This window comes from Suricata suricatta, chromosome 2, assembly GCF_006229205.1.
Source record: "Suricata suricatta isolate VVHF042 chromosome 2, meerkat_22Aug2017_6uvM2_HiC, whole genome shotgun sequence".
In the NCBI taxonomy this organism is placed as follows: Eukaryota; Metazoa; Chordata; class Mammalia; order Carnivora; family Herpestidae; genus Suricata; species Suricata suricatta.
Genome location: NC_043701.1, coordinates 58090614 through 58118285, shown reverse-complemented (window position 1 = coordinate 58118285; position 27672 = coordinate 58090614). Strand labels below are relative to the sequence as shown.

Below are 27672 nucleotides of genomic sequence, written 5' to 3'. Positions count from 1 at the left end.
AAGGAGGGTTGTATGAACACCGTGCCCTCCACAGTCACCTTTCAATGTCGGCTTTAACCCTTGTTCCAATCCCTTTTCATCAAAGGATCATTTTATGCAGCCGGCTCTAAATGGAGGCTCTCAAAAGCCTATTAAGATTTCTGGAGGGATGGGGTTCTGGTGTGGAGGAAAAGTTGGTTATAATATCTATAACTCATACTCAGATCAGGTCGGTCCTGGAGACTGCTTCCTAGAGTTATGCCCCAAATGGAACACCCTGATTCATTTCTGCCCGGCAGCTGCCCCTCGAGATGTAAATTTTAAGAGGTCCAGATAGAAAGCATATCCGCCGATGTGTACTTCCCCCTGATTTTTCTGTTCCAGTGTCCAAGTAACACGTACCACTGTGCCCCACCACTTGAGAATTTGTGATGGAGAAAATACGTTATTGCTTAGCAGGAATTATTAGGAGGGTATTCTTCCGGTGATTTAACGGCTGATCATTTTGCCAGTTACAAATCCATCCCCTTCTCAGGGGCTAGAGTTACAGCCTTTGCTGTGTTTGGCCCCCGCCGGCTCCCATCCCAGGGTTGCTCTCTTGGCCCAGGAGTTCCCATAGGAAAATGAGCTTTCAATTAAAACCTTGATTCACACTCTGCGTATGTAGAGTAAGACTTGATTTTATTTTAAAATTCTTCTGTTTTAGAAACTGTGCTGATAGTTGATTTGATATGGTAAACAGATCTCCAAAAGTGGAAAAAGAAAACTCTACATCCACAGAGGAATCAATATTGCCCACTTGTGATGTCTTGTCTGAGAGTTTTAGAAATATGCCCGACAGTACCATGTGCCAGAAAAGACCAAGGTACTCCCATTTCCAAAGTAGATGAATTGGCCATGTTCCCGGAGCACTGTGGGTTTTTTATTTTTTTAATCATTGTAATATAAACACAATCATCTTCCCAGGAAAAAAAATGTATTCCCTGCACCTGTTGATACAAAGATACTCATGTGAGCCTTATGAGGTGGCCAAAGTAGATCAAAAGAGGAGGGCAAAAATTATTTGGGGTGTGTGTGTGTGTGTGTGTGTGTGCATGTGCATGCACTGCTTTCGCTTGTATTAATGTGTTACAAAAAATAAGACCGCTTTGGAATCAGGTTAATACAATTAGCCTTGCTCAAAAAACCATGTAAACTATAATTACTTTAGCCCATTTTCAATCCCTCCACAAAGCTTTCCCAGAAAAGGTACAAAAAGAACACTCTTAATATATTTATAAATTCTTTCATTTCAGGTCTTGACAACAACTATTTTTTACATTGAAAAGTTTGCCCAGAAGTAATAACATTAAAATCTAAACCTATGTTTGAAAAGCATGTTTTACGCCACCGATGCTTTGGGGAGGTCGGGCTGTTGAGGTGGTACAAAATACCTTGATTCTTGCTTCCGGCTGCTAAGATTCTCTTGGCTACGTGGAAACCAAGATGGGATTAGTCAGGAAAGAGCCCTCACTGAATTCTGGATCTGCCTGAGATATGGTTTAAGTTCCCCTTTCTTCTCATTTTGGACCTGGGGGCAATCAATGACTTAACCTCCCTAAACTAGAGCCTCCCCCTCAAAGATCTACAGCAGCTTCTGTGAGGAGGCCTGTGCCAAAGGCAATTCTAGGTCTTCCTATTCAGCTGGGAGGACGCCCACCCCACACAGGGAGACAGGCCTCAATCCTAAAAGGAAGAATGCCCACCCCTCTCCCCCCGGGACTTGCAGTTTTGTTTCCTTGTCTTGGAATCTGATTGTTTCTGTTGACTAGATTTCAGTGCATTTAAAGGGATGGGAAATCTCCATCTATTCAAGGTCTTTTACTTCTTGTTCTCTTATTTATTTATCTTAATTTGTTAAGTTAATTTATTTATTTTGAGAGAGAGGGCACGCAAGCAGGAGAGAGGCGGAGAGACAGGGAGAGAGAGAATCCCAAGCAGGTTCCACATTGTCAGCGCAGAGCCCAACTTGGGGCTTGAACTCACAAATCATGGCCTGAGCTGAAATCAAGAGTCAGATGGTTAACTGACTGGGCCACCCAGGTGCCCCTAGAATTTATTTTTCTGCCATCAAGACCTTGAGTATGGCAACAACTGTCTTTTTCTCTGTACATCTCCAACACTTAGGAGCATGCCAGACCCGTGGTACTGAGCAGAGTGCATAGGCACAACAGTTATGATTTATGATATGATCTTACTTTAACACCAAATCATTCTGACATCAAGAAGTTTTTGAACAAGAACATATTTTTCATCATAGAAAGAATATTGCCTTTAAAAATCCCAAAACAATTCGTATTCTCAGTTAAATAAGTAAAAATGTCTTGAAAACTCCCTGCATTTGGGGACCCAAGTGCCCCTACTTTTTTAAAAAACAGTAGTTATCAGTTCATTCTCTGACCTTTCTGACTCTGCCGTTCATTTGCAGTTAATACAGCAGTCAGACACTATTCCAAAGAGTGATTCATTTTAACAGAAATTCTACATTCTAAAGTCATGAAGCATGTATCTAACCCAGGAAGAGTATTTTAAAATTATATCATACCCAACTTCATTCTGAGGGAGCAAATTTTCTGTTGGTAATTAGCGATCATAAAATTTATCATGACTACCACAGTGCTGAGAAGAACATTCTAGGGCTCTTTGCTTACCAAATCAGGAACTCATGTGGGTGTGGAAGCCAGACAATGGATGAGCAAGACAGCCAATAACTAACTAGCTCTGTGACATTTAGCAAATTACTTGAGCTCTCTGAGCTTCAGTTTCACTGTAAAATAACTATAGATATAAAATCCAAGTTCCTAAATTATGAAGATTAGATGAGGTAAGGTGTGTAAAAAGCCTACTATAGTGCATGAGTGTACAGTTAAAAACTCACACTAATAAGTGGCTGCAATAATTATCATCATGGGTTAGAGTCTTGTCTAGCATTTGCTGGAAACTTACCTTTGGTTTGGATATATGTAGCAATAAGCAGTATAGCACACAGTCAAGAAGAATGGGTTCTGGAACCAGACAGCTGTTCCTCGGCTGTTGGACCTTGAGCAATTGACTTACCCTCTCTCATGCCTCAATTTTCTCATCTGAAAAGTAGGGATAAACATGGAAGCAGCTTTGAGGATTAAAGAGCTTAGCATGTAGTCAGGCCCCTGGTCATCATTCAATGATGCTAACACTCAGTATATGCTCTCTGTGGTTATTGGTCAAGTTGCTATGTGTTTGACATTCACACTGAGTTCACACACTGAGTGTGAGGAGTTTGGGAATGTGAGAATCTCAGCAGAGTAGAACATTAAGTTGTTTTAGGGAAATCTTATCCTTACTCTGGATAGTTCAGTAGGGGTGTGTGTGTGTGTGTGTGTGTGTGTGTGTGTGTGTGTGTTCTTAACACTCACTCAGTGGGTATGTTCAGGATTTGGCAAGTAGATTTCCCATCGATTTGTTCAGCTCTAGAATTGGCTTCCCTTGTGCCCCTGGCAATATCTCCTTATTGGCATTATTGCAGAAAAGTAAAAGCAAATGAAATCTCGTTTTGTCCTGGGGCTAAGGAAAGCATTTTACATTTTAACTGAGGCTGAGAATGTTTCCTGATGAAATTAGTTCTCGACCACTGTGAAATTTTAAGTGGCAACAAGTCAAGACAAAGTCCCTCCCCTTCCTTAAAGTGCCAGTCAAGTAAAAATAGAAATTAAATAAATAAATAAATAAATAACAACATTACTTTTTCTAATGTATAGATAGAAGAAAAATTAAAAGAACTTGCCCAATTGATTCATTACCCAAGAATACACACAGCATCCTATGAACAAATAATGGCTGAGCAGAAGGATTTCCAGTAGGAAGCAGCTGCCTTCTCCGGGGACCCCGGCCATAATCGAAGAAAAGCCGTCTGCTGATACAATATATCCTATGCATCATAGCTTAAAAAGGACACCCTTGAATGTGCAAAACCACAGAGGGTGAGTTGCCGGTATTCAGCAGCCCTGGGCTGGAGGTGGGCAGGTGGCCAGGCAGGATGGAATGTCACCAGCACCGTGTTTGTGCACACCAACGACAGTCTAGACCATTCTCATATCCTAACGTTCAAATATGTGAAACATACTTTTCTTAGAATTGAAGAAACATGACACTGACTAACCTGCGGGCGTTCCTCTGAATTTGAATAATCAAAAGCTCAAGAACATCTCTAGGAGAGTGTAGAGCAGCTAAGAACATGTGCTTGGCAGGAAACAGGCCCGACTGGAACACATTTCTAGCTATGTGGTCTTGGGAAAGTTATGGAACTTTTCTGAGCCTCTATTTTTTCCCTCATCAGTAAAATGGGAGTGATAAGATGGGCCACATATGCTGTCGTGGGGTTAAACATGACAGTAGCAGGAAATGTGTTCAGCACAGTGCCTGATATATCTTAAGTATTTAATAAATTATATTAATGTATCAGTAAATTAACGTTATAGCTTTTTATTTTTTTTATGTTTTTTATTTATTTTTGAGAGACAGAGAGAGACAGCATGAACAGGGGAGGATCAGAGAGAGAGGGAGACACAGAATCCAAAGCAGGCTCCAGGCTCTGAGCTAGCTGTCAGCACAGAGCCCGACGTGGGGCTCGAACCCACGAACTGTGAGATCATGACCTGAGCCAAAGCCGGAAGCCAGACGCTTAACCAACTGAGCCACCAGGTGCCCCACATTATAGCTTTTTAGAATGAAGAGCTAGCAACGGAGCCTAAACTATGTGTTGCTGAAGGAATTCAGCACATAATTTAAATAGGTGAGAATCTTTTAGAGAAAATCACTACACGTTGAACAAAGATGAAGCTATAATAAATGCAAATCTCGGCCAAAGAATTGAAATATAATGAATTTATTCAGTAAGCGTCCATTGAACCTCTCTGTGGGTTTTACTAGATCTGCGCAGAAGAACAAATAAAACCATAGCTTCCCACATTTGTAAAACTAATTTCAAACCCTGTGCCAAGGAGATAAAGTGTGTAACTTTGACAATGTGACCGTAGCAAGTGAGGTACGTTAGACACATCCCGCTAAAGCCAGTTGGTCAGGAATGTAGGGAGTTTTGCACATACTCTTTTATTTTATTTTTTATATGAAACACATTAAATGTATAAAAAAGTAAAAAGAATAACTTTTTACAAAAAAAAATTTTCCAAGGGATCCTTGCTCAACCACATTAACATAAGATTAACTTAAATGTTAAGATTTAAAATTTCTCCATATAAGCTTCAGTTCCCTTGCTTATTTTTTAAAAGAAATAAAACATGAGGGATAAAGCTGAGACCTTGACACTTTCTCTCCCCCTCTTCCTTCCCAAGATGACACTGTGATAGCATCACTGTATATGGTAATTCCTTTAATGCAAGTTTGCATCTTTACTAAAAAATTATATCTTTTTAAAAAGGTACAAAATCATATGTACAGAATACCATTTTAATACAAACAATAGAGTATATTGTTTAGACATTTTGCATAACTAAGAATCAAACATGTTTCGTTGAAAATGCATGGCAGGTGTCTATGTATTTTCCCCCAAAGATGAACAGAACAATCTGTTTAGGTAATGGTTTTGGCCATGTTTTCTAAACCAAAACTCGAAACAGTACAGCAAAGGATTTTCTTTTCTTATTTGCAAATATCATTATATGAAGTCTTAAAAAGGTGTAAAAACTCAATCTCATACAGTGGAATACATTTCCAACAAGGATTTTTTTATCGTGTTTTTTAACACTTTTTAAATCATCTCTTTCTAGAGACTAGGAAAGAAATGTTCATGGGGTTAGTAATATTATAAGAATTTAACCCTGGCTTCATCTCAGTAATAAAAGATGAAACAGTAACAACAATAAACAACCTCGATCTTTCTACTAACATATCAAATTTCCCCTTTGAGCCCAATTGAGAGCTTTATTTCCTCATTTCAGAGGAGGCCATTGCATTAAAGCAGCGTCTCCCTAAGTGCGCGCCTTGGAAACGAACGGGCCCCTGGAGATGGCGCACAAAGCAGGCTTCCCGGGCGGGACGCTGGGTGGCGCCGCGCCCCCGGCTCGGCCGCTGTGTTCGGATGGGGCCGGGCCATTCGGTTCTGACCCGCCGCGGACCCCCTTTAACTTTTCTGATCCTGCTTTCCCCAGACTTCCCGTCCTCTCAACATTTAGTAGAATTGACGTCGGCAAAGCACACTTTGGGAAATGCTGCGGGAAGTCACTTCCTATCCGCACTTCCGACCGTGTGATAATGGTTTAAATCGGAAAGGAGCCTCCTCCTGGGATGTGTGCGCTGCGTTCCGGAGGGGCGCGCACACACGTGGGAGCCCGTTTGCGGGGAGCAGGTGGGCCGCGCAGCTCTGCCCCCGGGGCTGTGCTGGGAGCGCGGAGGCCGGTCCCCCGGCCCCCGCTGGGGCGCCCTTCCCCGAGCGACAGGTCAAGGCTGGAGTGGAGGGGGGCCGGCTGGCGGGGGTGACCCGGGGCCTGGGGCTGGGTCCTCGCCCTTCTAAGGAGCGGGGCGCCCTGGATGGTAAACGGCGCTAATGAGCCCTGATGGCCCTGGGCTCCGCAGTGATTTCGCGGTGGGTGGGTTTGATGGGAAGTCTTGCTTCGGTAGCGGCTCAGGACGTAATCGGGTCTCACAGCCCGTCAACGCCACCAGTAGCAGCGCGCTCTGTGACTCATCGTGACAGCGAAATGTTCGGCCCAGACCATCGCTGCCCTGCCAGAGGCCGCTCCTCCCGCCGCCCTCCACCCCCGCTCTCTTTCTTGCCCCATTTTTAAAATAAAAGGGTTAATCCCGTTAATGCGTCAAGCCCAAAGAGCCGACCAACCTGAAGAAGTAAATATAAAGCACCCTCTGAACTCCTTCTCCCTACCCACCACCCCTCCGCGCAACCTGTCTTGTGCAATTAAAGGGGTGGCCAGAAATACACAATTTAAAAAAATAAATCTTGTTGAGGGATTTCCCCTGCAGAATGAGCCAAAAGAGAACGGAGGTCTCTCTTATCTAAAGCAGAATTTTGGATTTTTTTTTCTCTAACCCCTGCATTTTTTACAAAAGATAAATTCTTCATCTATGAGTGTTTCCTGTTCCTGGGAATAAGGAAATGCATTCTTGTCTAGGCTTCTCAGTAGAGACCGGGCACATCCTTTGTGGCTAAATAGGAAAGGGGCCAGTTAACTAAGGTAGCAACCTCATTACCAGCTGTAACTCTAAACAGGTAATAAATTGCCTGTCGATGCTGTGGCAGAGGACTCCCTCACAGCTGGTCCGACTTCCCACATCTTGGTTTCACTAGCATGGTGAAACAAAATACTACCCTTAACTAATGCTCACATAGCTCATTCCAGTGTGTGAAGTTCTAGAACCATGTGAGTTCTTAGAAGAGCTCTGAGTTTCCTTCAGGCTAAGTGATTTCTAGAAAAAGAATAATGGAATTAATGACGTCTCCCAGGCACTGAGCTTTCACCACGGGTTGGTATCATCTGTGATCCAGCCAGAGCACTTGACCGTAGTTTGGTTATCCGAGCCATGCAGACGAGCACACTTTGAGGATGACACCGTTAGGAACCGGGCAGAACTGATACCTGAGCCCAGAGTTCACACCCATCCTTTCCCACCACTCTCACGTCCTTGGGTTTAAAGACCTAGGTTCCTTAGATAGGTCACAAACTCCCCAAACGTCATCACTCCATCTCCAAATGGGGACTGTAATCTTGCCCTATCAACCTCAAAGATCTCTCTTGAAGGTACACACAAACACATACACTTAAAAACTATAAGGAGCTATAAGCCTTGCCAAAATACATTATTTTAATCAATATTCCCACCATTACTGTTTTTGCTGATCAAAGGAATGGGAGAAATAGGCTCAGGGAAGTCTCTAATAGAGCAATGAGATAATCTTGGGGGGAAAAAAGGACTTCAGGTCTCCACTTTATCTTGCTGGGGAAACTCCAGCCTCAAGGCTTCGAGGTCTGAGGGACTAGAGGCCACCTGCCTTCCAGCCTGGCATCCTAGGCATCAGGGAAGAGTGCGAGGTGTGCACTTCCTGTGGGCACTCACCAAAGTGAGGCTTTCTGAGCCAAACAGGAAACTCTGGCCCTGTGAGTCTTCAGTTGGGGCTTTTCATACTATCGCACAGCAAAAATGATGTTGGAATTGAGGAAGCTCCCAAAATGACAAGGCCCTATATGTGTCTATATCCTTCCCTCTGGAAGCTCTCCATCTAAAGAAGTAAGCCCTTCCAAAGAAAAAGAGAAATATCTAATACTGTATTATGAGTCTAAGAAACCACTGATGTTACATTCTACCATCAATTTAAGAACAGCTTTTTCTGAATAGAGGAAAATACTACCACCTTTTTTTGTGTGTTTATTTTTTGAGGCGGGAGGAGCAGAGAGAGAGAGAGACAGAGAGACAGAGGGTCCGAAGCAGGCTCCTCACTGTCAGTGCAGAGCCTGCCATGCAGGGCCCAACCCCCAACTGTGAGATCCTGACCTGAGCCAAAGTCAGGAGTCAGATGCTTACCCAACTGAGCCACCCAGTCGCCCCCAAAAATACTACCACCTTAAACCAATACATCAATTGTTAGGGCAACCTCATTTTGCAAATATTAAAAATAGGAAAAAAAAACTGTGGGAGTCCTCAAATTGAGGAAATATGTCATTTATTTCATAAATAGCCCTGACCAAATCCAGTGTCGGAAAGACTGTATGCTGGGCTGTTGATGATGACTCTCTTTTCAGTATTTAGATTTTAGTAAAAAGTCAAGGATGGAAGTGAAAGCTATTTATGTCTCAATTTTCCCAACTAGAGAATGAAAATTAAACTTGACTTGGAGCTGAGGGCAAGGAAAGAGGGGAAGTACTGAATTTTGACTTAGCTTCCCTAGAGCAACACTAACTTTTTTAGCAAACAGTTTCTATGCTTAAGCAGAACATTATTAGAGTGGGGAAAACATTACATTCGCATGTGAGATGCATTCAACCTCCAAATAAATGTCCACAGGACTGTTTAACACACCATATGCCCAAAGATGCACCCCAACTTCCCTGTTGACCTGTGAGTTGTTGACATGATGAATTTCTCTTTTTTGTTTTAAATTTTTTAGCCTTTATTTTTGAGAGACAGAGAGAGACACAGCCAGAGCAGGGGAGGAGCAGAGAGACAGGGAAACACAGAATCTGAAGCAGGCTCCAGGCTCTGAGCTGTCAGCACAGACCCCAACGTGGGGCTCAAACTCATGAACTGTGAGATCATGACCTGAACCGAAGTCGGACGCTTAACTGACTGAAGCACCCAGGCGCCCCAACACGATGCATTCTTCCTAGATACATCGGCAACATTCCTCAACTCATACACCAGTAAGAGAGAAATAGATCAGAAATAGGCAAAAATGGAAAAGTCACAACTCAGCACAACGAGAGGAGCCAGGTTCAAGTTCAAATGCACAAAAGTAGGCCTTTGCACAATCCAACTGAATTTCATGCATAAGCCATAGAACATTGCTCTGAACTGCTATTCATCTCATCCACTAACCTCTTCTATCTTGTAAAAATAACAATATAAGTAGCTCCTGAGATGTCATAAGGTAGAGCATTCAGAAAGACAGTGAAGTCAGGATACAACTTAGAGGTGAGTGGCATCCATCATGCATCACATCGAGAACACACATTACACATAAAAACCACATTACACATTCCCTTTCTCGGACACTTATCAACAGATATTCACAATCGCCCAGTCTCTCGGGGTTACAGAGGTGGACAGTGCTCACATGGAAGGCACCCACGGTGAACAGCACAGGCGTTCAAGTTAGATGCCAGCCCCAAGCAAGGCAACTGGTCTTCCTCAGCTGTTTTTGCTTCCATGCACTGACAACAAGACTTCCTCTCAGAGTTATCAGAGGGATTAGCACTAACAATAATAAAATTCATAAATTCCTGCCATCGATCGCACACTTCCTGCATACCAAAGAGTGCTTGGCATTCAATATATCATTTCATGTCACCATTACCACAGCCATAGAATACGGTTTATCCCTATTGCACAGATCAAGAAACTTCCAAGACAACCCAAACTTTCCAAGCTAGAAATGGCAGGATCCAAACTCAGTTGTGTCTGATCTCAGAGATCGCTCTTAACCACTGTGCTCTAATAATAGTTTAAAACTTTTTGCTTCAGTCAGTGATGTATCCGAAGTGCCTAGAATAACACCTGGCCTCCAATAAGCATAAACATAGTAATAAAACCTGTGGTGGGAATGAATAGAGCAGTTCATACACACTAACATGCTATTCGATAAACACTTTACATACATTCATCATTTCAATCCATTCTTACATTGATCTTGCACTATGATCTCTAATTTACAGCTGAGGAAACAGGGGTTCTGAAAAGTTAACCAGCTTCCCAGGGCCACACATTTAGCAAGGGGGAGAGTGTGGGTTCAAGGCCACCCATGGCTGCTTCAAAGCGTGGCTTTCCTCTGAGTGAATCTGCTCTCAGCGTCACAGGAATAAGTGTCTAATACCGTGCGTGGCATAGAGCAGCCTTTCCATGAATATCACGTGCTCCTCACTTGTATATATTTTAATCCACTTAGGGTGGCCGACCTAAAGTAGAATCTGTTTACTATATTGAAGTTTTATGTGGAAATGCTTTTAAGCATCCAGCATTACTGTACCTAATGAGAATGGCATTGTCTATTTACTTAACTTTCTTCAATTCTCTAAGCTCCTAATGTTTGAGGGTAGTTGGGAGGAGGAAAAGTAATAGAGGATGTTAAATGCTTGGCAGTCCCGGGGCTTAGTGAGTAACAAGGGAGTCCTGCCTCTCCCATCTCGTTCCCTTGACCACACGTGTCTCGGAACCCAAGGTCACGCCAGCATGTAGAGGGCTAGGCCGACAGTTTGAGTCTGATGCCCATGCCACTAGTAACAGGTGAAGCGAACTCCCTTGTTTTCTCCAGATTGTCAGCAACAGAAGGCTGGGCGATGTCTAATTTGCCTCTACAACATGACGGCGTGGCTGCTGGACACGTAGCATCCACTTTTCCTTTTAAGAAAATGTTGCACTTCATTTAATCAAAAGGCAGAGTCACCAGAATATTACCTGCTGGGTTCATTTAACTATGTTGGTTTCCTTGATTCTGTAGAATAAAAAACACTTCCATCTCCATTCTGTAAATCTGCAGGTGATGTTAACATCCTCTCCCAGACAACCAAAAAGAAGAGATGGACTGATATGTGCAGCTAGAAAAACAAGAGTCTGTTTTAAGTGCACACAGAATTTGAGGGTTTGATTGCAAGTGGATTTTAATGTAGGATCTTTTCAGTATCATTGAATTATAAAGGAACTATTTAAGTTTTTTAATATAAAAAGTGACATCCTTAATACGAAGGATTCTTAAATCAATTACATTTGAAAGGTGATAAGCATGGGGCACCTGATTGACTCAGTCAAGCTTCTGACTCTTGATCTCAGCTCAGGTCATAATCTCAGGGTTTGTGAGTTTGAGCCCCGCTTTGGGCTGTTTGCTGAGAGGGTGGAGCCTGCTTAGAGTTCTCTCTCTCCCTCTGTTTCTGCCTGCTTCTCCTCTAAATCTCTCTCAACATAAATAAATAAACATTTAAAAATAAATAAAAAATAAAAGGTGATATGCAAATTATTTAGGTGAACTCTGTAAAGAGAGTGACATGCATTCTGAGAGCTCATTTTGAGTTTTTGAGATCACAAAATCATATACATTTTAAAATATTTTTTATGTTTTTAATTTTTTAAATTTTTAAATGTTTTTATTTACTTTTGAGAGAGAGAGAGAGAGAGAGAGAGAGACAAAGCGAGTGGGGGAAGAGCAGAGAGAGAGGGAGACGCAGAATCCAAAACAGGATCCACGGAGCCTAACACGGGGCTCGAACTCACAAACTGTGAGACCATGACCTGAGCTGAAGTTGGATGCTCAACCCACTGAGCCACCCAGGAACCACTACGTTTAAAAATATTTTTAAAAGTTGAGTCCCTGTTCCTCTCAGCTCACACAGCAATAAGACAGTAGAAATGGGGATAGTGTTGATGGTTTTATGTATCTAGATTTGTTCCTGCAATCTAGAACCTAGATGAATCAGAAAGTACTAAGGACTTACCCTTCTCAGAAAGCAGATTCGATACCAAGACCATTGATTGCTAAAAATGCCCTACATTTTTTTTGAAAAGCTAAGTAGATTATTTTATAGTTAGGGATTAAAAGTTTTGTGACTAACTGCCTCAGTTGTTCTTTAATGTAGGTATCACTACAACAACTTCTATATTATCTAACAATATATATGTAGTTTGCATATGATTTCATCCGATATACATATTCCTGATAAGACTATTCTTCAAAAATAGCCTTTGAACTTAAAAATCCCAAAATACATACCATTGGTATAAATTCTAAAATTGGGGGGCACTTTTTTAGAGAGAGAGTGCACAAGCAGGGGAGAGGGGCAGAGTGAAAAAGAGAGAGAATCCTAAGCAGACTTCACACTCAGTGCCAGGCCTGATGTGGGAGAAGCTCAGTCCCACAGCCCTGGGATCATGACCTGAGCCAAAATCAGGAGTCGGATGCATAAACCAACTAAGCCACCCAGGCGCCCCTAAATTATAAACTATTGAGCTTAGAACAGGACAGCTGAAACATCAGTAGAGTGGTGGTTTATTCATAATGATAAATTACATTTTTCTAGGACCAAATGTGAGGTGCTAGAGTACACACACACACACACACACACACACACACACACACACACACACACATTTAAAATAGGAAGCACAGAACTATGAGACACCAAGATTGGATGAGAGCCGTGGTCCTCACCAATTACATCCACTCAAACCTGCCCGACAGTTAGGAGTAAGAATGCAGACTGGTCACCTCTGAAAAGGTGGATGCCATTTTACAAGAAAAATTCATCAACATCATTCTAATGAGGTATGGTCTTTGTTGTGAGAAATGAGAAATTTTGTGGTCTCACCCTAAAGAACATTAAAAACAACATTACTAAGAGGAAATTGAAAAACTAATATATGTTACGGTGATGAAGACAACTTTTTTTCTGGTTGAACAGATAGATAAATATTGTAAGCAAAGATCCAAATACATTTAATTTTGCCACAACAATGGATATTTTCTTCACAAAAAACTTATAAGCCACCTTGGACTCATGAGCCTGGACGGTGATAAGCAGATGCATCTTTAATGATGCTCCCAGTGGCTTCATTCCCCAAGTCTCTCTCTCTTTTTTTTTTTTAGATGCTTGTTTTGTTGTTTATATTCATTTAAATTCAGCTTTGCAGGCTGAATGCCCTCACAGTACTAGCTGATATTTAATATGAGCTGCACTTTCTTGAGCAATTGCCAAACATTTCCTTCACCAGTTCCAATGGCTCCAAAGAACCTAGAATATTGGAGATCACTGCTCCCCGACTGAGGGGTTTTTTGGTTCTTATTGCTATTGCTCTTTTTTCCCCCTCTCCCATCTGGGAAGAAATATAAAATATACAGTTCATAGGTCCAGGGCTTCATTTAGGGATGTTTACTAAAGCCTCTAAGGACCAAGGCTGAGTCACACTAAAAGGTGTTCTCCCAAGCAATAAATAACAATCTGATTTAGTCACTTAATCTGGCATCAACAGGCGGAAGCAGAAATACTTCCGCACGCACTGGGTATTTTTTGCTGGTATTAAAACTTACAGTCTTAGGCAAAGCCATACAAAATCTTACAAAGTTGGCCTTTCTGCAAAATAATGGCTTCACTATAGTTATGATCCTCTTTTGAAGGGATAAATAATGTTTTAGGAATTCCAAAGTGTTAGCAGCTGCAAAGAAATAAATAGTACTCAGAGTTTACTTTGCAGTCATTAGGGGCAAGGGGAAAGAGATCATGAAAGAACAAATGTTTCCAGTTCAACCTTAAGAATTTGTCTCTGCTATCTGGTACGTGGAATATCCTGTGGGAAAAACATACCGACTCTTAAAACGAAAATGTAAAACCTCTTCAGAGAGCTGGAAATTGGCACATTATATCATATTTGCCAACATTTCCATTTCCTGCCATCAAAAATAAAGTGAGACTGGGGCACCTGGGTGGTTCAGTCCGCTAACCAGCCGTTTCTGCTCAGGTCACCATCTCACCATCTGTGGGTTCCAGCCCCGCATCCAGGCTCTCTGCTGACCGCTCAGAGCCTGAAGCCTCCTTTGGATTCGGTCTCTCTCTCTCTGCCCCTCCTCCTGCTCATGCTTTTGTCTCTGTCTCTGTCTCTGTCTCTGTCTCTCTCCCTCTGTCCCTCCTCTTGCTCATGCCTTTGTCTGTCTCTGTCTCTCTCTGTCTCTCTCTCTCTCTCTCTCTCAAAGGTAAATAAACATTAAAAAATTTTTTTAAAGAAAAAAAGTGAGAGGCCACAAACTGAAACTAAGGTCTCAATGGCTTGAAGGCAGTTGCTTTTGTAGAAGATGCCACACTTGCCCTTGTTACAAATTCACCATGGATTGAAATATGCATTTTTTTAAATTGCAGTATAGGAATTTCCTATAGGTAGGAAAGTTATACAATATTCATAGATGAAGACAGGGGGGCTTACTGAGAGCATGGTGGAACTGAGCCCTTGTTTACCACAAAATAAATTCATCCGGATCCTGGTAGTGGAATCAAGATGGCAGAGGTCTTACGACTATGCTATGGCCGCTGCGGAGGACCATCATTCTATACGAACAGAAGGGCATCCCCCACTGTGACCTGTCATTCCCACTCTCCGGTGGGAAACCAGCAATTTCAGTGAAGTTCCTGGGGACCAGAGGTCCCAAGAGATCTACTTCAGCCTACTCTCCTGACTGCTACCTGACTTCTTCAGACATTATAAACCAGCAAATCACTTTACAATCAAAGTGACTTTAAAACAAAATTTAGGGGTCGTCAGATATTTCTCAGACTCCCCAAAGCTAGAATCGTTCCTGGCACATCGTGGGCGCTCATTAATGGAATTTGGAAATTAAATTGAAATAATATTGACCCTCTTCTAAGATTAAACAAAAACACCTGCTACTTTTCAGGAAAAAATAAAACCTCTTGCAATGAAGGGTGAATTCAGCTGTCCAGTGACACATGTGAGTATGCGAATAGTCAATCCTCAAAAGCAGGGGCTGTGAGATCACCTCAAGCCACTGACAACTGCAGCCACTTTCCCAGAAAGAGAAGAGAGTTTGCAGGACTCACCAATGGCAGGGGCTTTAGTGTTATGTAATTGATGCCATCTCGACCCTCCTGCCCCTTGGGAACCTGGGCTTTTTTCTTCATTGGCAAGATACCGGTGCCATAGACAGGAAGATTTACAGAATGTTCTGGTTAATCCAAAAAGAAAAGATTTTCAGGAATTCAGATGGCTGGGTGATTTCCTGGTCTTCTACCTGAGAGCAGGAGGTATGGCCCAGTGCTGGGCACACAGCAGGCCCCCAAAAGGATTTGCACAGTGAGTGAGTGAGTGGATATGTAAGGGATTGGTCTGAGCATGAAGCGAATGCATGAATAAAACAACACCCTTAATTTTGAAGCCATTCAGAATAAAGCAGAAACATTCTACTGCCTGGCTTTTCCAGATAAAGCTGAAGAGCTTTTATCCCTTTGCTAGAATCATCTACAGTTACCCCAATCCTCCACTCTTTCTGACAGAGAATGTTGCCAATATGTCTGTATTATCTCTTCATATATACTAATAATATATAAAATATTAATATTTTTATAAACAACCAAACTCATTTACTCAAAGCCTTTGAGTATATGCTAACCATAAGTGATAAATTTCCAAGGAATGGGCATAGACTAAAGTGGCAAGTTCTCTGTCCATTTCCAAAAGAATCTCTCCAAGTTTCACTTCCCTCACTGGAGGAAAATTGCATCTAGAGCCAAGAGTCTTGTTTATTTGGGCTTTGTGAGGAGGACCTTTTCTGTATCCTGGGTATTTCTGTCTAGGCACAGATAAAGCCAGTCAACGTTTGATTCCACATCATGCCCGGTCAAACCTGGAGCTAATATTTTGCAAAATGGACTCTCTCCTCTTTTGTCTTCCACATCCCTCCTTCCAGTTAAGTAAAAAACAGAGTGGTAGAGAGATAACAGCACCATGGAGAAATAAAGAACTCCCAAATAATCCAGAGCTTACCAATATACCTTCTAGTAGAGTAAATCTATCATTCAGATACAATTTTAAAAGTTGGCTTGATGGTGGACACCCATACTGTGTTCGAGAAAAGGATTCATTTCCTGGACACTGAGCCCTGCCCGCCAGTCACTGCAGGAATAAGTCATATAGGCAATTCCAATGATTCCACTTAGTTTTCACCTCAACGTAAGATCATCTTGCACACATTTAATCTTTTGATTATATTCTGGATCAAAATTTGTATTCTGTTGATGTTTCCTAATGCCTGAGTGGGAACCCAAATAAAGGAGAAAACAGAAAATGTCATATTTAGGGGCACCTGGGTGGCTTAGTTGGTTAAGTGTTCAACTTTGTCTCAGGTCATGATCTCACGGTTCATGGGTTTGAGCCTCGCGTCAGGCTCTGTGCTGACAGCTCAGTGCCTGGAGCCTGCTTTGGATTTTGTGTCTCCCTCTCTCTGCTCCTCCCCCGCTCGCACTCTGTGGCTCTCTCTCACTCAAAAATAAATAAACATTTAAAAAAATTTTTTAATGTCACATTTACAGTAAAATATGCAAGAACAGGTTTTATGATGCTTCTTAAAATTAAAACTTAACAAACAAAAAAGCCCCACACTGCATCCAGAGTGTGGAGTATGCCAGATTCAGTTGTAGTGCTACTGTAATAGGAACTGTCAACAGTTCAGAACGTGGCCGCAGCTGCTAACTTCGTTTTGCCAAAGGACTCAAGAAGGATTCAGGTCCAATCAGAGTGATCATTGTATCAGCTGAGTTGACTCTTACCTGGGAGACCTGTCAGCTCCCAGAGATGCAGTTTCTTCCACAACGTTTGCTGCTTGCGGGCCACATAACCAGGGTTCTGGCCGTGCTCTATAAGCAAATCATTCCTATAAGACACTTTTTGGAACTGACATGATTTATGCTGACTTAGATCATTAAGATCCAGTGGGATCTCCCCCCCCCCCGCCCTGCCCCCGCCTCATCATTTGGAATTGGAAAACAAAGCCTTAGACTTTAGATTTCTTCTTCCTCCACAATTAAAGACCGTGTCTGAGAGTAGGTTTGGGAGTTTGGGGTAGCCTTGTGCTAATTAAAGATAAGACAGGAAACGGGACCCATTAGGAGACCCATAATGCTTTATCATACTTTATAAATACTGCCAATCGCTGATGAGAATAATCTTGCTAAGATATTGCCAAATGACCCTGTCAAAACTTCTCCCGACTCTTCTGACCTTCCCTTTTGTTAGGTTTATTACTGTTTTCGCCTTTGGCGGGCACTGAACTTCCCTGTTGTTGTTTTCAGGTTTTCAAAAGCTTCAGTAGAATTTCAGCCCCAAAGGCCTTGCAGTAGTATCCATTTTTAAGTGGGCGGAAACTTCAACAATCAATGTTATACACAGAGGCAACTACATCTCAGAACTAAACTGAATTCATAGTTTATGGGAAGGTGTATATTCTGCTCACAATTTTAAATCTTCCCTTGAGTGGCTTGATAAATCCTCATTTCTCCTCCAAATCTCTTTCTTGCCTTCATTTCTCCTTTACCTTTCAAGCATTCTTAGTTAACAAAGTCCTGTGTCCCACAGTTATTCACCTTAATGGTTACAGTAGAGGCAGTTTGTATACCTGTTTTTAAAATTATAAATGGGAATAGCTTAGAAAATACTTGCTAGTATTCACGATTAAGTCGTGTTTATTTTTTTTTAAGTTTATTTACTTATTTTGAGAGAGAGTGTGTATGTGCGCACACACGCACAAGTGGGAGAGGGGCTGAGAGAGTGGGAGGGGAGAGAGAGAGAAAGAAAGAGAGAGAATCCCAAGTAGGCTCTGCAATGTCATCGCAGAGCCTGATGCGAGGCTTGAACTCACAAACCGTGAGATCATGACCTGAGCCAAAGTCAAGAGCCAGACACTACCAACTGAGCCACCAGGCCACCCCATCATGTTTAATTTATACAAAACCACTTAACTATGGACCTGAAATGCTAAAATTGGAAGGAAAACAGAGATAGTACATTCTTCTCACATGTGCCCCTCACACATGCAAGGCTGAGACACCCCAGAAGGGGCGGGAAGGGGAGCAAGAGAGAATGACCAGTTTAACTCTCTTTGTCACATAATGGATGGTATCAACCCCTTTCCCACAAGGTAGCTGCTGACTTTGTTCCTGACAGGACAGGCCAAGTTGGGGAGAGGACAGACGGACATAAAAATGGCCTTTTTTGCTGAACTGTCGTGAGATGTCCTCTGCTCTCTGAGCCAGCAGATGGCTCAGCCAGCTCTCCCGTGAGGTCTTCTGAGGCCCGGCTGGAACCTTCCAAGGGCACATGGCTGTTGGCAATGTGCTTTCCTCCAGCTGCACACGCCCTTGTCAGGGACTGGTTTTCTCCAGGTCCGCCCGTCAAGGCTCTCTCTGTGATGCTGCCCCCGTACACATTCCCCAGGGGGCCCGGTGGGACAGGATTTTAAATGGCTCCGACAGGTGATAACGCGTCCAGGGAAACACTCACATATCTTTGCCTGCTCTCGGTGAGAGTATAGCCAAGTGCCAATGCAGCACAGCCCGCTCCATCTCTATCTCTCTGTGCTTCTCTCTGTCTCTATCTCATCCCTCTCCTTTCCCTTCCTTCCTCTTCCTCACTATTCTATCTTTTTCTCTCTTCCCTCCTCAGCTCAAAAGCACAGCCTCTTACCTTTAGAGTCCTCAGGTGTGTGTTCCCCAAACTTGTGGGGACAATATTTACTCAGCCACCTTTGTTAACCTGGAGGTGACAAGAAACTCCCTATGCCTCATCCCCGGGAGTCAGGAAGACACACAGAATTTCAAACATTTTCTGTGTCTGTCCTCTGAGTTCTGGAATTGTCTGACACAAGTTTTCAGCATAATAGTCTGGTCTCTCCTAGAGAATGCAACATCTACTGAACATTGGTGCTTCTGTGGAAACTTCCAACTTAGCATTCTATTAAACTAGTATCTTCTGTTCTTCGTGGTAAATTGTTTTCATGGTGAAATCACTATTCAGAAAAATACAAAGGAGCTTATACAAGTTAGTGTGAATGCCAGGAGTTACCACACTGGCACATAAGCAAAATGAAGTTATGAACAAACATTCATCGAACACCTATTTGGTCGGTAAAGTAGTCTTCGGTAATTTGTGTTCATTACCCTATTTAGTCCTCATAATATCCTTCCAGAGTGGACGTTCTTATTCCTAGTTAACAGATGACTATCCTGAGGTTCTAGGAGGTGAAGTAATTCACCAACAATCTCCCACTGGTTAGTGGCAAAGCCTGGGCTTGACCCTGGCCAGTGGGGAATCTTTATTCCTCTATACGCATATCCTAAATTCTATTAAGGAGAATTATCTTCAACAGCTACTAAGATTTTAGAGGAGGGGACTGTTTTTATGGATGTTACTGCTGTCTTTACAACATCGGGTTTCATGCAAATTATCCTTCTCCTAATGTGACTGAATGATCCTGACACCTCGAATTCTTCACTCTTGTCTGTAAGTCTGTTTCCAAAGGTGAAAACCAATAGTATAGCATCCTGTAGCGGTCCTAATCCTAACTGACAGTGGGAAACATTGGGTAGGTAGGTATTCCCAGGGATCAAAATGTACACCTTAAGTTCTTTTTCACAGTTGTTCATTAAAGAATGATATGTCATCCTTTTTTAATTTTTTTTTGCACATCTGTCTACGATAATTTGTCTCACATCCTGGACTTCAGCGATGCCACCTTGAGACACATTGTCATTCCCTATGCCCATACCCAAGCCAGACATTGCTAATCCCTGGTGGTGCCGTTTTTTTTTTCCTGAACCCTGGAATCTTCAGAGTTTGAGGAAGCCACGGCCAGCTGATTGGCGTTGCCTGCAAGATTAAATCCAACTGTCCTTGGCTGAAGTGTCTTCCTCTACCGAACCTCATCTGCTTACCTTCATGCCTTTATCATTCTCTGGTTCAGGTTCTCTCTAAAGCCCCCGTCAACATCCACACCTCTCTTTTGCCCCATCATGAACAGAACCAAATGCCAGGAGACATGAGACGGCATCTTGGGAAAATCAATTTTGTTTGGGGAATCACTGTACTCTCGTACCTTTCCCAGAATCAGCATCCTAACCACAGCTGCCAGAATAATTCTAAGTGGGTTTCGCCTCACAACTAGAGCACAGTGAGACTAAACTGAATGTGTTGTATAAGGACAATATCATCCCTTAAAGAAAGAGAGAGAATGACTGCTGCCAGGCAGGAAAGAAGGGGAAGATTATGGGCTGTTTCCATCCTGGTGATTGCTCACACCAGCCCCCTCGCCCTCCAGTGCTCTTTGTTCGTTGCTAGTGTTAACAAAAGCCTCTTGACCAAAAAGTGCTGAGGTTACACAAATATTTGGCAAAGAATTGTCTCTGCTAATGGATTGGAGATGCTGAGAAAGTCACCGATTTACTGCATTGACGGATTTCCTCTTCTTAAAGATATGTGCAACAAAATTACTTGTCCATTTGACATCTGCAAGCACATTCTTCGTAGCAGAGTTTAACAGCATGTCATAGACAATGACGGCATGTGACCCATCAGATGACTTGTCTGGATGCCCGGGGCTTCTATGACTCCACCCTTAGCCGCTGCTGCTGATACTACATGTGGGCAGCAAATAAATTCAGTGCATGTTACCCTCCATCAGTCCGAATTCCTCCCTACTGAGTACCTCAACCAGTCTGAAGTCCATGAGGGCACAGTAGTGATACCCTGGTGACCCTGAATCGCTGAGATCTGCTACAGTCTCAAGATCCTCTTTATGATGGCTAAAGTCATAATTGCAGCTGACTTAACAACAGTCACTTTTATGCGTAAGCCAGGGATACATGTGCTGTTGAACACTAGTGGTCATCTTAATGATATTTTTTAGGTGCTCTTGTGACATGGGCTTTATTCTCAGTTTTGGTTTATGCTCCTAACTCCTCTAAGGAAAAAGACAGGGGGACATAAGCAACAGCTACCAAATAAGCGCCCTGTCAGAGAGGCCAGAACTCCTTTAGGTTGAAAGTTATTGTTACAGTACCAGTAAGGGCCTCGCCCTGGTTAAAGCATTCATCAGAGACGAGTCATTACTGTGAGAGGCACAGCAAAGACATCGGGGATTACTGCAAGCGATGCCTGAGCTGTTTGCTGTGGGGCTAATGGGGCAATGGCTTCACTCACAAACTTCTAATGTTGCAACCTAGGCATAAAGTAGGTCATACTTTCTGAATTGAGGTGGAAGTCAACGAATCCAGTCACCCCGATGCCAAGGATTCATGGAGGCACTTTGCGTCACGCTTGGACGACTCCCATAGCATCCTAGCAAGTGATCTGTCGTCTCTCACCACTTCCGTCCATTCTATCCGTACCTTTGTTTCATGCCTGAAATGGTTCCGTTTCAGTGCTCCTCCCCACCCCTCAAAATCCATCACTCAAGCCCCTTACCCAGCAGGAATTTGACCTTCCCTGGTGACCTGTTCCTGCTCCACTGTCTCAGCCTTCTTGCTTGAAAAGTAGTCAGTGCCTCACCCCTCGTGCTTCTCACCTCCAGCAGGTCTCTTGTTTGGAGTAGTTTCCCTGTCTTCCCAAATCCCACCCAACCTTCAAGACTCTGCTCCACCCCCATTTCTTCCATCAAGTCTTCCTGACCATCCTCATCTTTCTCCCTCTCATATCACTCATTCATTCCCAATATTCCTTTGAGCACCCACCATATGGATATAGGGATTCTTTTTTTTAATGTTTATTTTTATTTTTTGAGAGAGACAGACAGAGCATGAGCAGGGGAGGGTCAAAGAGAGAGGGAGATACAGAATCTGAAGCAGGCTTCAGGCTCCGAGCTGTCAGTACAGAGCCCAACGGAGGGCTCAAACCCACAAACCACATGATCATGACCCAAGCCGAAGTCAGATGCTTAACTGACTGAGCCACCCAGGTGCCCCAAGAGATTCTTTTTATTTTATTTTATTTTATTTTATTTTATTTTATTTTATTTTATTTTAAAAGAGAGAGAGTTCAGAGAGGGGCAGAAAAAGAGGGAGACAGAGAAACTCAAGGAAGTTTCATACTGTGTGCAATGCCTGACACAGGGCTAGAACTCACGAACAGTGAGATCATGACCTGAGCCGAAATCAAGAGTCAGATGCTTAACTGACTGAGCCCCCAGGTGCCCCCTGGATATAGATTCTTATGGGATAGTCCTCGCCACTTGTGTGGTACATATCATTTCTCTGTTGACTTGTTAGAATCTTCACATGTGATGTACCTGTCTTTTTGCTCCCTCCTCTGCCCCCAACTGAATTTCCTTGGTGTCCTCTATGGTGTATGACAACACAGTCTAGACAGACAAGAGTCTGCAGGCACTATTTTGCTCCATCAGGGTCCTCAGCATCTTCTAGGAGAGATGGAAGTTCTCTTGTGTAGCTAATGCCTTGATCAGGAGTCGCACCCTCCTGGCCCTGTTGGCTCAGTGAGACATTCTTCCATCACAAAACCCTTAGCTCTGGGAGCCAGAGCCTCACGCTCCAAAGGCTGGTCTTAAGGCCTCGCATGTCTCAGAAGTATCCTCTTTCTCTTTGCCTTTGAATCAGAGTTCCCCTAACGTCAAACATCGGTTGTAATTTCTTGATTTGCTTGGAATACGTACAGATGGAAATACTCCCCTTGACTAGCAAAAGGTCTTTAACTTAAAATACAATTTCCACAAGTAAAATCACCAATTCTGAGCAAGTGCCAAAAGCCTCACACCATGGCTGTCTGGGCATCTCTGGCTTCCTTGTGGAGAGCTCTCTGCAGTCAGGATCCCAGATGCTATTTTGGGGAGATCTGTGGAAATGCTGCAGGGAACCAGAGCCAACCCAAGCAGAATAGGCATGTCTGGGAATTTTTAGACAACACAGTATGTGGGAGAAAATGAAAATCTGGAGAATGTTAGAAAACTTCCCACGACAGGGCACCTGGATGGCTCCGTTGGTTAAGCATCTGACTCTTGATTTCAGCTCAGGTCATGATCTCACAGTTAGTGAGGCCTCTGTGCTGACGGTGTGGAGCCTGCTTGGGATTCTTTCTCTTCCTCTCTCTCCCCCTCCCGTTCTAACGTGCTCTCACTCTCTCGCTCGCTCTCTCTTTCAAAATACATAAATAAAATTAAGAAAAAACTCCCACAATGCACTGCCGTCTTTGACATGCTGAGATGGATACTCCAGCTCCCCTGCAAGGGGAACAAAAATGAGAAACCCATAGCTTCCCAGAGGCTTCCTGCCCCCGCCCTCCACCTGGCAGCCACGCCCTCCTTATTAAAGGATCCCTGCAGTCCCGCAGTTCCAGATCCCTCTGGCTCCGCCACTAGTGCTGTCCTACCCTGAGCAAGTGATGCTGGGCCTCAGGAAAGAGGAGAGGAGCCGGCAGTGGGAGGAGAAGCGAGAGGCACCATGTTTTAGTAATGTCGAGCTGGGGCTGGGAGCGAGGCTGGCTTCAGGGAAAGGCCGGGGGAGTCATTTGCATGCGTCTTTCTTCTTTCCACCTGGAAAGCTGGCAAAGCATCTCATTACCGCCAGGCAAGCACTGACTCCTGTCAATCTTCTCGGGGCACAATGCCTCCCCGCTCTGTGTTCTCTGCGGCTGTCAGGGGCCGCGCCTCGCTCTGAAGCCTTCTCCCGGCTTAGGCTCACACTGGCTCCTAGACTGATGACATCCTGCTTAAAATAGAACCCACAGCCCTGCCCCCAGAATGAATCTGGCTTCCAGAGGCCTTCCATGGAGGCAGATCCGGTGGGGTGGGGCTTCTCAGGCCTAAGACACAGATAAGCCAGCGTGGACAGGTGAGCGCAGGTGCAGGACCAGGAACCTGCTCGCCAGGCCTCCCCACGCGGCCTGTGGGGTCAGAGGAGCAGCCTGTGAACCCCGAGCTGCTTAATGCAAGACCGCACATCAAGAAAGTACATACGTGTTCTAACGGATGGACGCGGACCTGACCTTGCACTGATAGGGCTCTTTCAGTGCTGATGCTGCAGGCCGCACCTTGCAGACGTACTCAGTGAGCCTTCAGAGCTGCAGACCCCCCGGGGACCTGTGCACGCTCACACTCTCGCAATTGCTACTTGACCTACACCGGCTTCCATTGACTACCGCCACCCATCCTTAGTGTTCACACAGCGGCTCAGGTGGCGCCACCCCACAGGGGCTTTGGCGGTGGGAGCGAGGGCAGGTGAGAATGGGCGGTTTCTCCGTCATGGTCTCTGTCACTGAGCGGTGTGGGCTTGCGACTCTTCCGGGGTCTTCTTTGCCTCTGGGATCCCCGATGGCAGCTGAGTCTAGACACCATCGGTTCCGAAGACATTTACTGAGAACCCAGGTTCAAAGCCCTCTTGGAGTACAGTAAAGGTGGGAAATAGAATCATTTATAAACTCAGACCACAAGCAGCTTATTGCCTGGAAGAAAATTGCAAACAGCTCGCTGAGCCCTCTACCAGCCGGTATCCACTCCCACCCCCACCCGCTGATGTCCCATATGTGGTGGCCACCAGGGGACATGATGGACAAGCAAGCACGTGAGTGTCATGCAGACCTGGACTCCAGCTCTGTCACTTACGAACCCCTCCTTTGGGGGACAGCTGAGCCCCCGTGGTCTTATCCACTTAAAGAGGGTGGGGCTGATGCCCACTTCATAGCTGTTGTAAGAATGTGGAATGAATGAAACCATACACATGAAAGCACTTCCTGGGACAGGATTGTTAATATGCCATGGTGGCCCCCAGGCCATGTTACCACAGTTCACATCTGGGAGGCGACCCAGGAGAGTCCACAACCTGGAGAAACATTGATCATATTTTCCTTTTGCAAGGATCAAATGTGTCCCTAGCAACATATGACTGTGATCCATGTTTCCAGGTCTCACAGATGCCCTGCACATTCGCTGCCCTGTCCACTGGTCCCTTTGTCCTTAGCTCAGTGATGGGGTCCAGCTGGGTGTCTCCTCTTGGATACTCCACACCATCCCTTCGCAGAAGCCAGAAGCTACCAGATGCAACAAGAAACCTTCTCTGTCACAGAAGCCTTGGACTTCTCAGCCTGAGGACTCAGTGTCAAACATATTGTTTAAAATGCACATTTTTAAACTTTCTGCCCTCAGTCGTTATGTCCACTTGATTTTAAGAGTTTCAAACTTTGTTTATGATCCTAATTCTCTCAAGCTCTCGGAAAGCTGAGGCTCTTGGACTGAGCAGGTAGGCAGCATGGCTGGGCATAGAATCCTGTCTCCATGATTCCAGAAACTGGCCTCTCGTCCACTGTGAGCACCAGGGTGCTGACGCCCCAGCTCGCCAGAGACCTTGAGTGAGGAGCAGGATATCAGTAGAGTAGAGGAGAGTGAGGCAGAAGAAAGAATGTGTGTTTGAGGCACTCCTGTGGGGAAGAGATAGGGCTCCCCAGCTGGACGAGGCCCTGGTTGCCACAAGAAGTCCATCTTCTATCTGGTTCTAGACAAAGTAGACATCTGTGCTGCCCCGGCAGAAATCCCAGGTTTATGTCCTTGCTGAAGCTTGACTTTTATTTTTTTATAAAATTTCTAATGTTTTTTATTTATTTTTGAGACAGAGAGAGACAGAGCATGAGTGGGGAGGGGCAGAGAGAGAGGGAGACCAGAATCAGAAGCAGGCTCCAGGCTCTGAGCTGTCAGCACAGAGCCCGACGCAGGGCTCGAAGCCATGAATGTGAGATCATGACCTGAGCCGAAGTCGGAGGCCTAACCGACTGAGCCACCCAGGTGCCCCTTGATTTTATTTTTAAGAAAGATGCTTCCCCCTTCCTTCCCAGGTACTTGACTCATGTGCTTATTGTTCCCGTAGATGTTCATGCCCTGCACTGGCTTTCCTACACACATCTCCAGATGTGTTCAGTCTCTGAATCTGCTCTCAGCAGGGCATGGGCCATCTCCAGTTGCATGTGCAGATGCGGGGCAGAGCCCAGCACCTCACCATTGGGCCTGTCTCTTGCAGATTATTGGGACCATACCTCTGATGCCGAATCCGGGACCATCAAGCCAAGCAGCGAGCGGCACTCAGGGCCTGCAAGTTCAGCCCATCACCCCCCAGCTCCTGACCAACGCCCAGGGCCAGATCATTGCCACGGTTATCGGGAACCAGATCCTGCCAGTGATCAACACCCAGGGCATCACGCTCTCACCCATCAAGCCCGGCCAGCAGGTAACAGCTCCCCATCCAGGCAGCCATGGCTACCTGACCCCCCTCTCTTTCCCACTCATCTTCTGTTTGGTCTCAATCAATGAAGATTCATTTTTAAATCACAAAATATTTAATCCATGATCCTAACATATCAAAGATTTTAAAAGGCAAGGAGCTCTTTTTTCATTCTTAGTAAAAATGGGTGATAACTAAATAGCTCTCTAATCTAACGATACAAATCTATTAAATTATAAAGAGAGATAGTGGCCTAAAAGACAATAGGGATGTGTTCTTACTTCAACATTTATGATACTTAATTTTCAGATAATTTTTTAAAGGGGTCAAGAGGAAACCAAGACCACTTACACTGTAACTGTTAATGAAAAAAAAATCACTCCATTGTGCAATAAAGCAGAGAACGTCCTGTAACAGGACAAGTGTGTACAACACACAGGTGGGAGTGACCAGCTTTGTCCAAAGAGTTTCTCACAGAGAAAATGGTTTGGGGACTGATGATTGATGGACAAAGACAGAGCAAGAGTTAACTGGGTAAACAATGGGATCACAACATCCCAGGCCATGGGAGCAGCAGGCCCAATGGCAGGGACAGGTGAAGGAGAAGGAGTGTTGGGACCCAGAAGAAAGGCTCATGTGATTGGCGCACAGGGGAAGGTTGAGGACAGTCATGGAAAAGCCTCCATGATCAAGTTGAAAAGGATGAGCTTTATCTCTGTGTGATCTTGAACACATCATGCGTCATCTTTGTGCCCCAGTTCCCTCATCTGGAAAATGGGCATAGCCAGGACCCATCCCACAGAGTAGTTTGTGAGGACTAAATGAAGCAACATAGTGGTTAGTGCCTCACCCACGATGAGCAAGTTACATAGTCATGATGATGGTGATGATCATTTACTCTCCAGCCCTGGGAATCTGTCTGAGGTATTTAAAGAGAGGAGTGACATGCTCGGTTTTATTTTTCAAGAAGACAACTCCGGTAGCACATAGAAGTTGAGCTGTAGTGGTGAAACATCTACTGCAAACAAGCCACTTAGGAGACTATAGCAAAACACAAAGAGGAGTTTATGAAAGCATTCACTGGATTGCTGAACTAAGGGTCTGGATTGTAGTAGCTCTCAGGACAGGATCTGGGAGTCATGAATGCATACATTGTAGCTGAAAACAAATCCAGCATCCAGAAAAATCATGAGGACCAACAGAAGGAAGGAAGACCAGGAAAGCCTGAGGAGCA

General features: G+C 44.2%; 1 protein-coding gene and 1 long non-coding RNA gene across 2 annotated transcripts in view; one reads left to right on the top strand and one right to left on the bottom strand.

Annotated features, from left to right (window-relative positions):
* POU6F2 (POU class 6 homeobox 2) overlaps positions 1 to 27672 on the top strand; it is a 118683-nt gene that overhangs the window by 66712 nt on the left and 24299 nt on the right. The window contains exon 3 of the mRNA XM_029926691.1: positions 26238 to 26444. Coding sequence (XP_029782551.1) covers positions 26238 to 26444 — 207 coding nt within the window. The remainder of the gene's footprint in view (positions 1 to 26237; positions 26445 to 27672) is intronic.
* LOC115281401 lies at positions 1375 to 11270 on the bottom strand. Its single transcript, XR_003904284.1, has 3 exons — positions 11137 to 11270; positions 2965 to 3101; positions 1375 to 1448 (listed from the first exon to the last, which is right to left on the bottom strand). It is a non-coding gene; the product is annotated as an uncharacterized LOC115281401 (long non-coding RNA).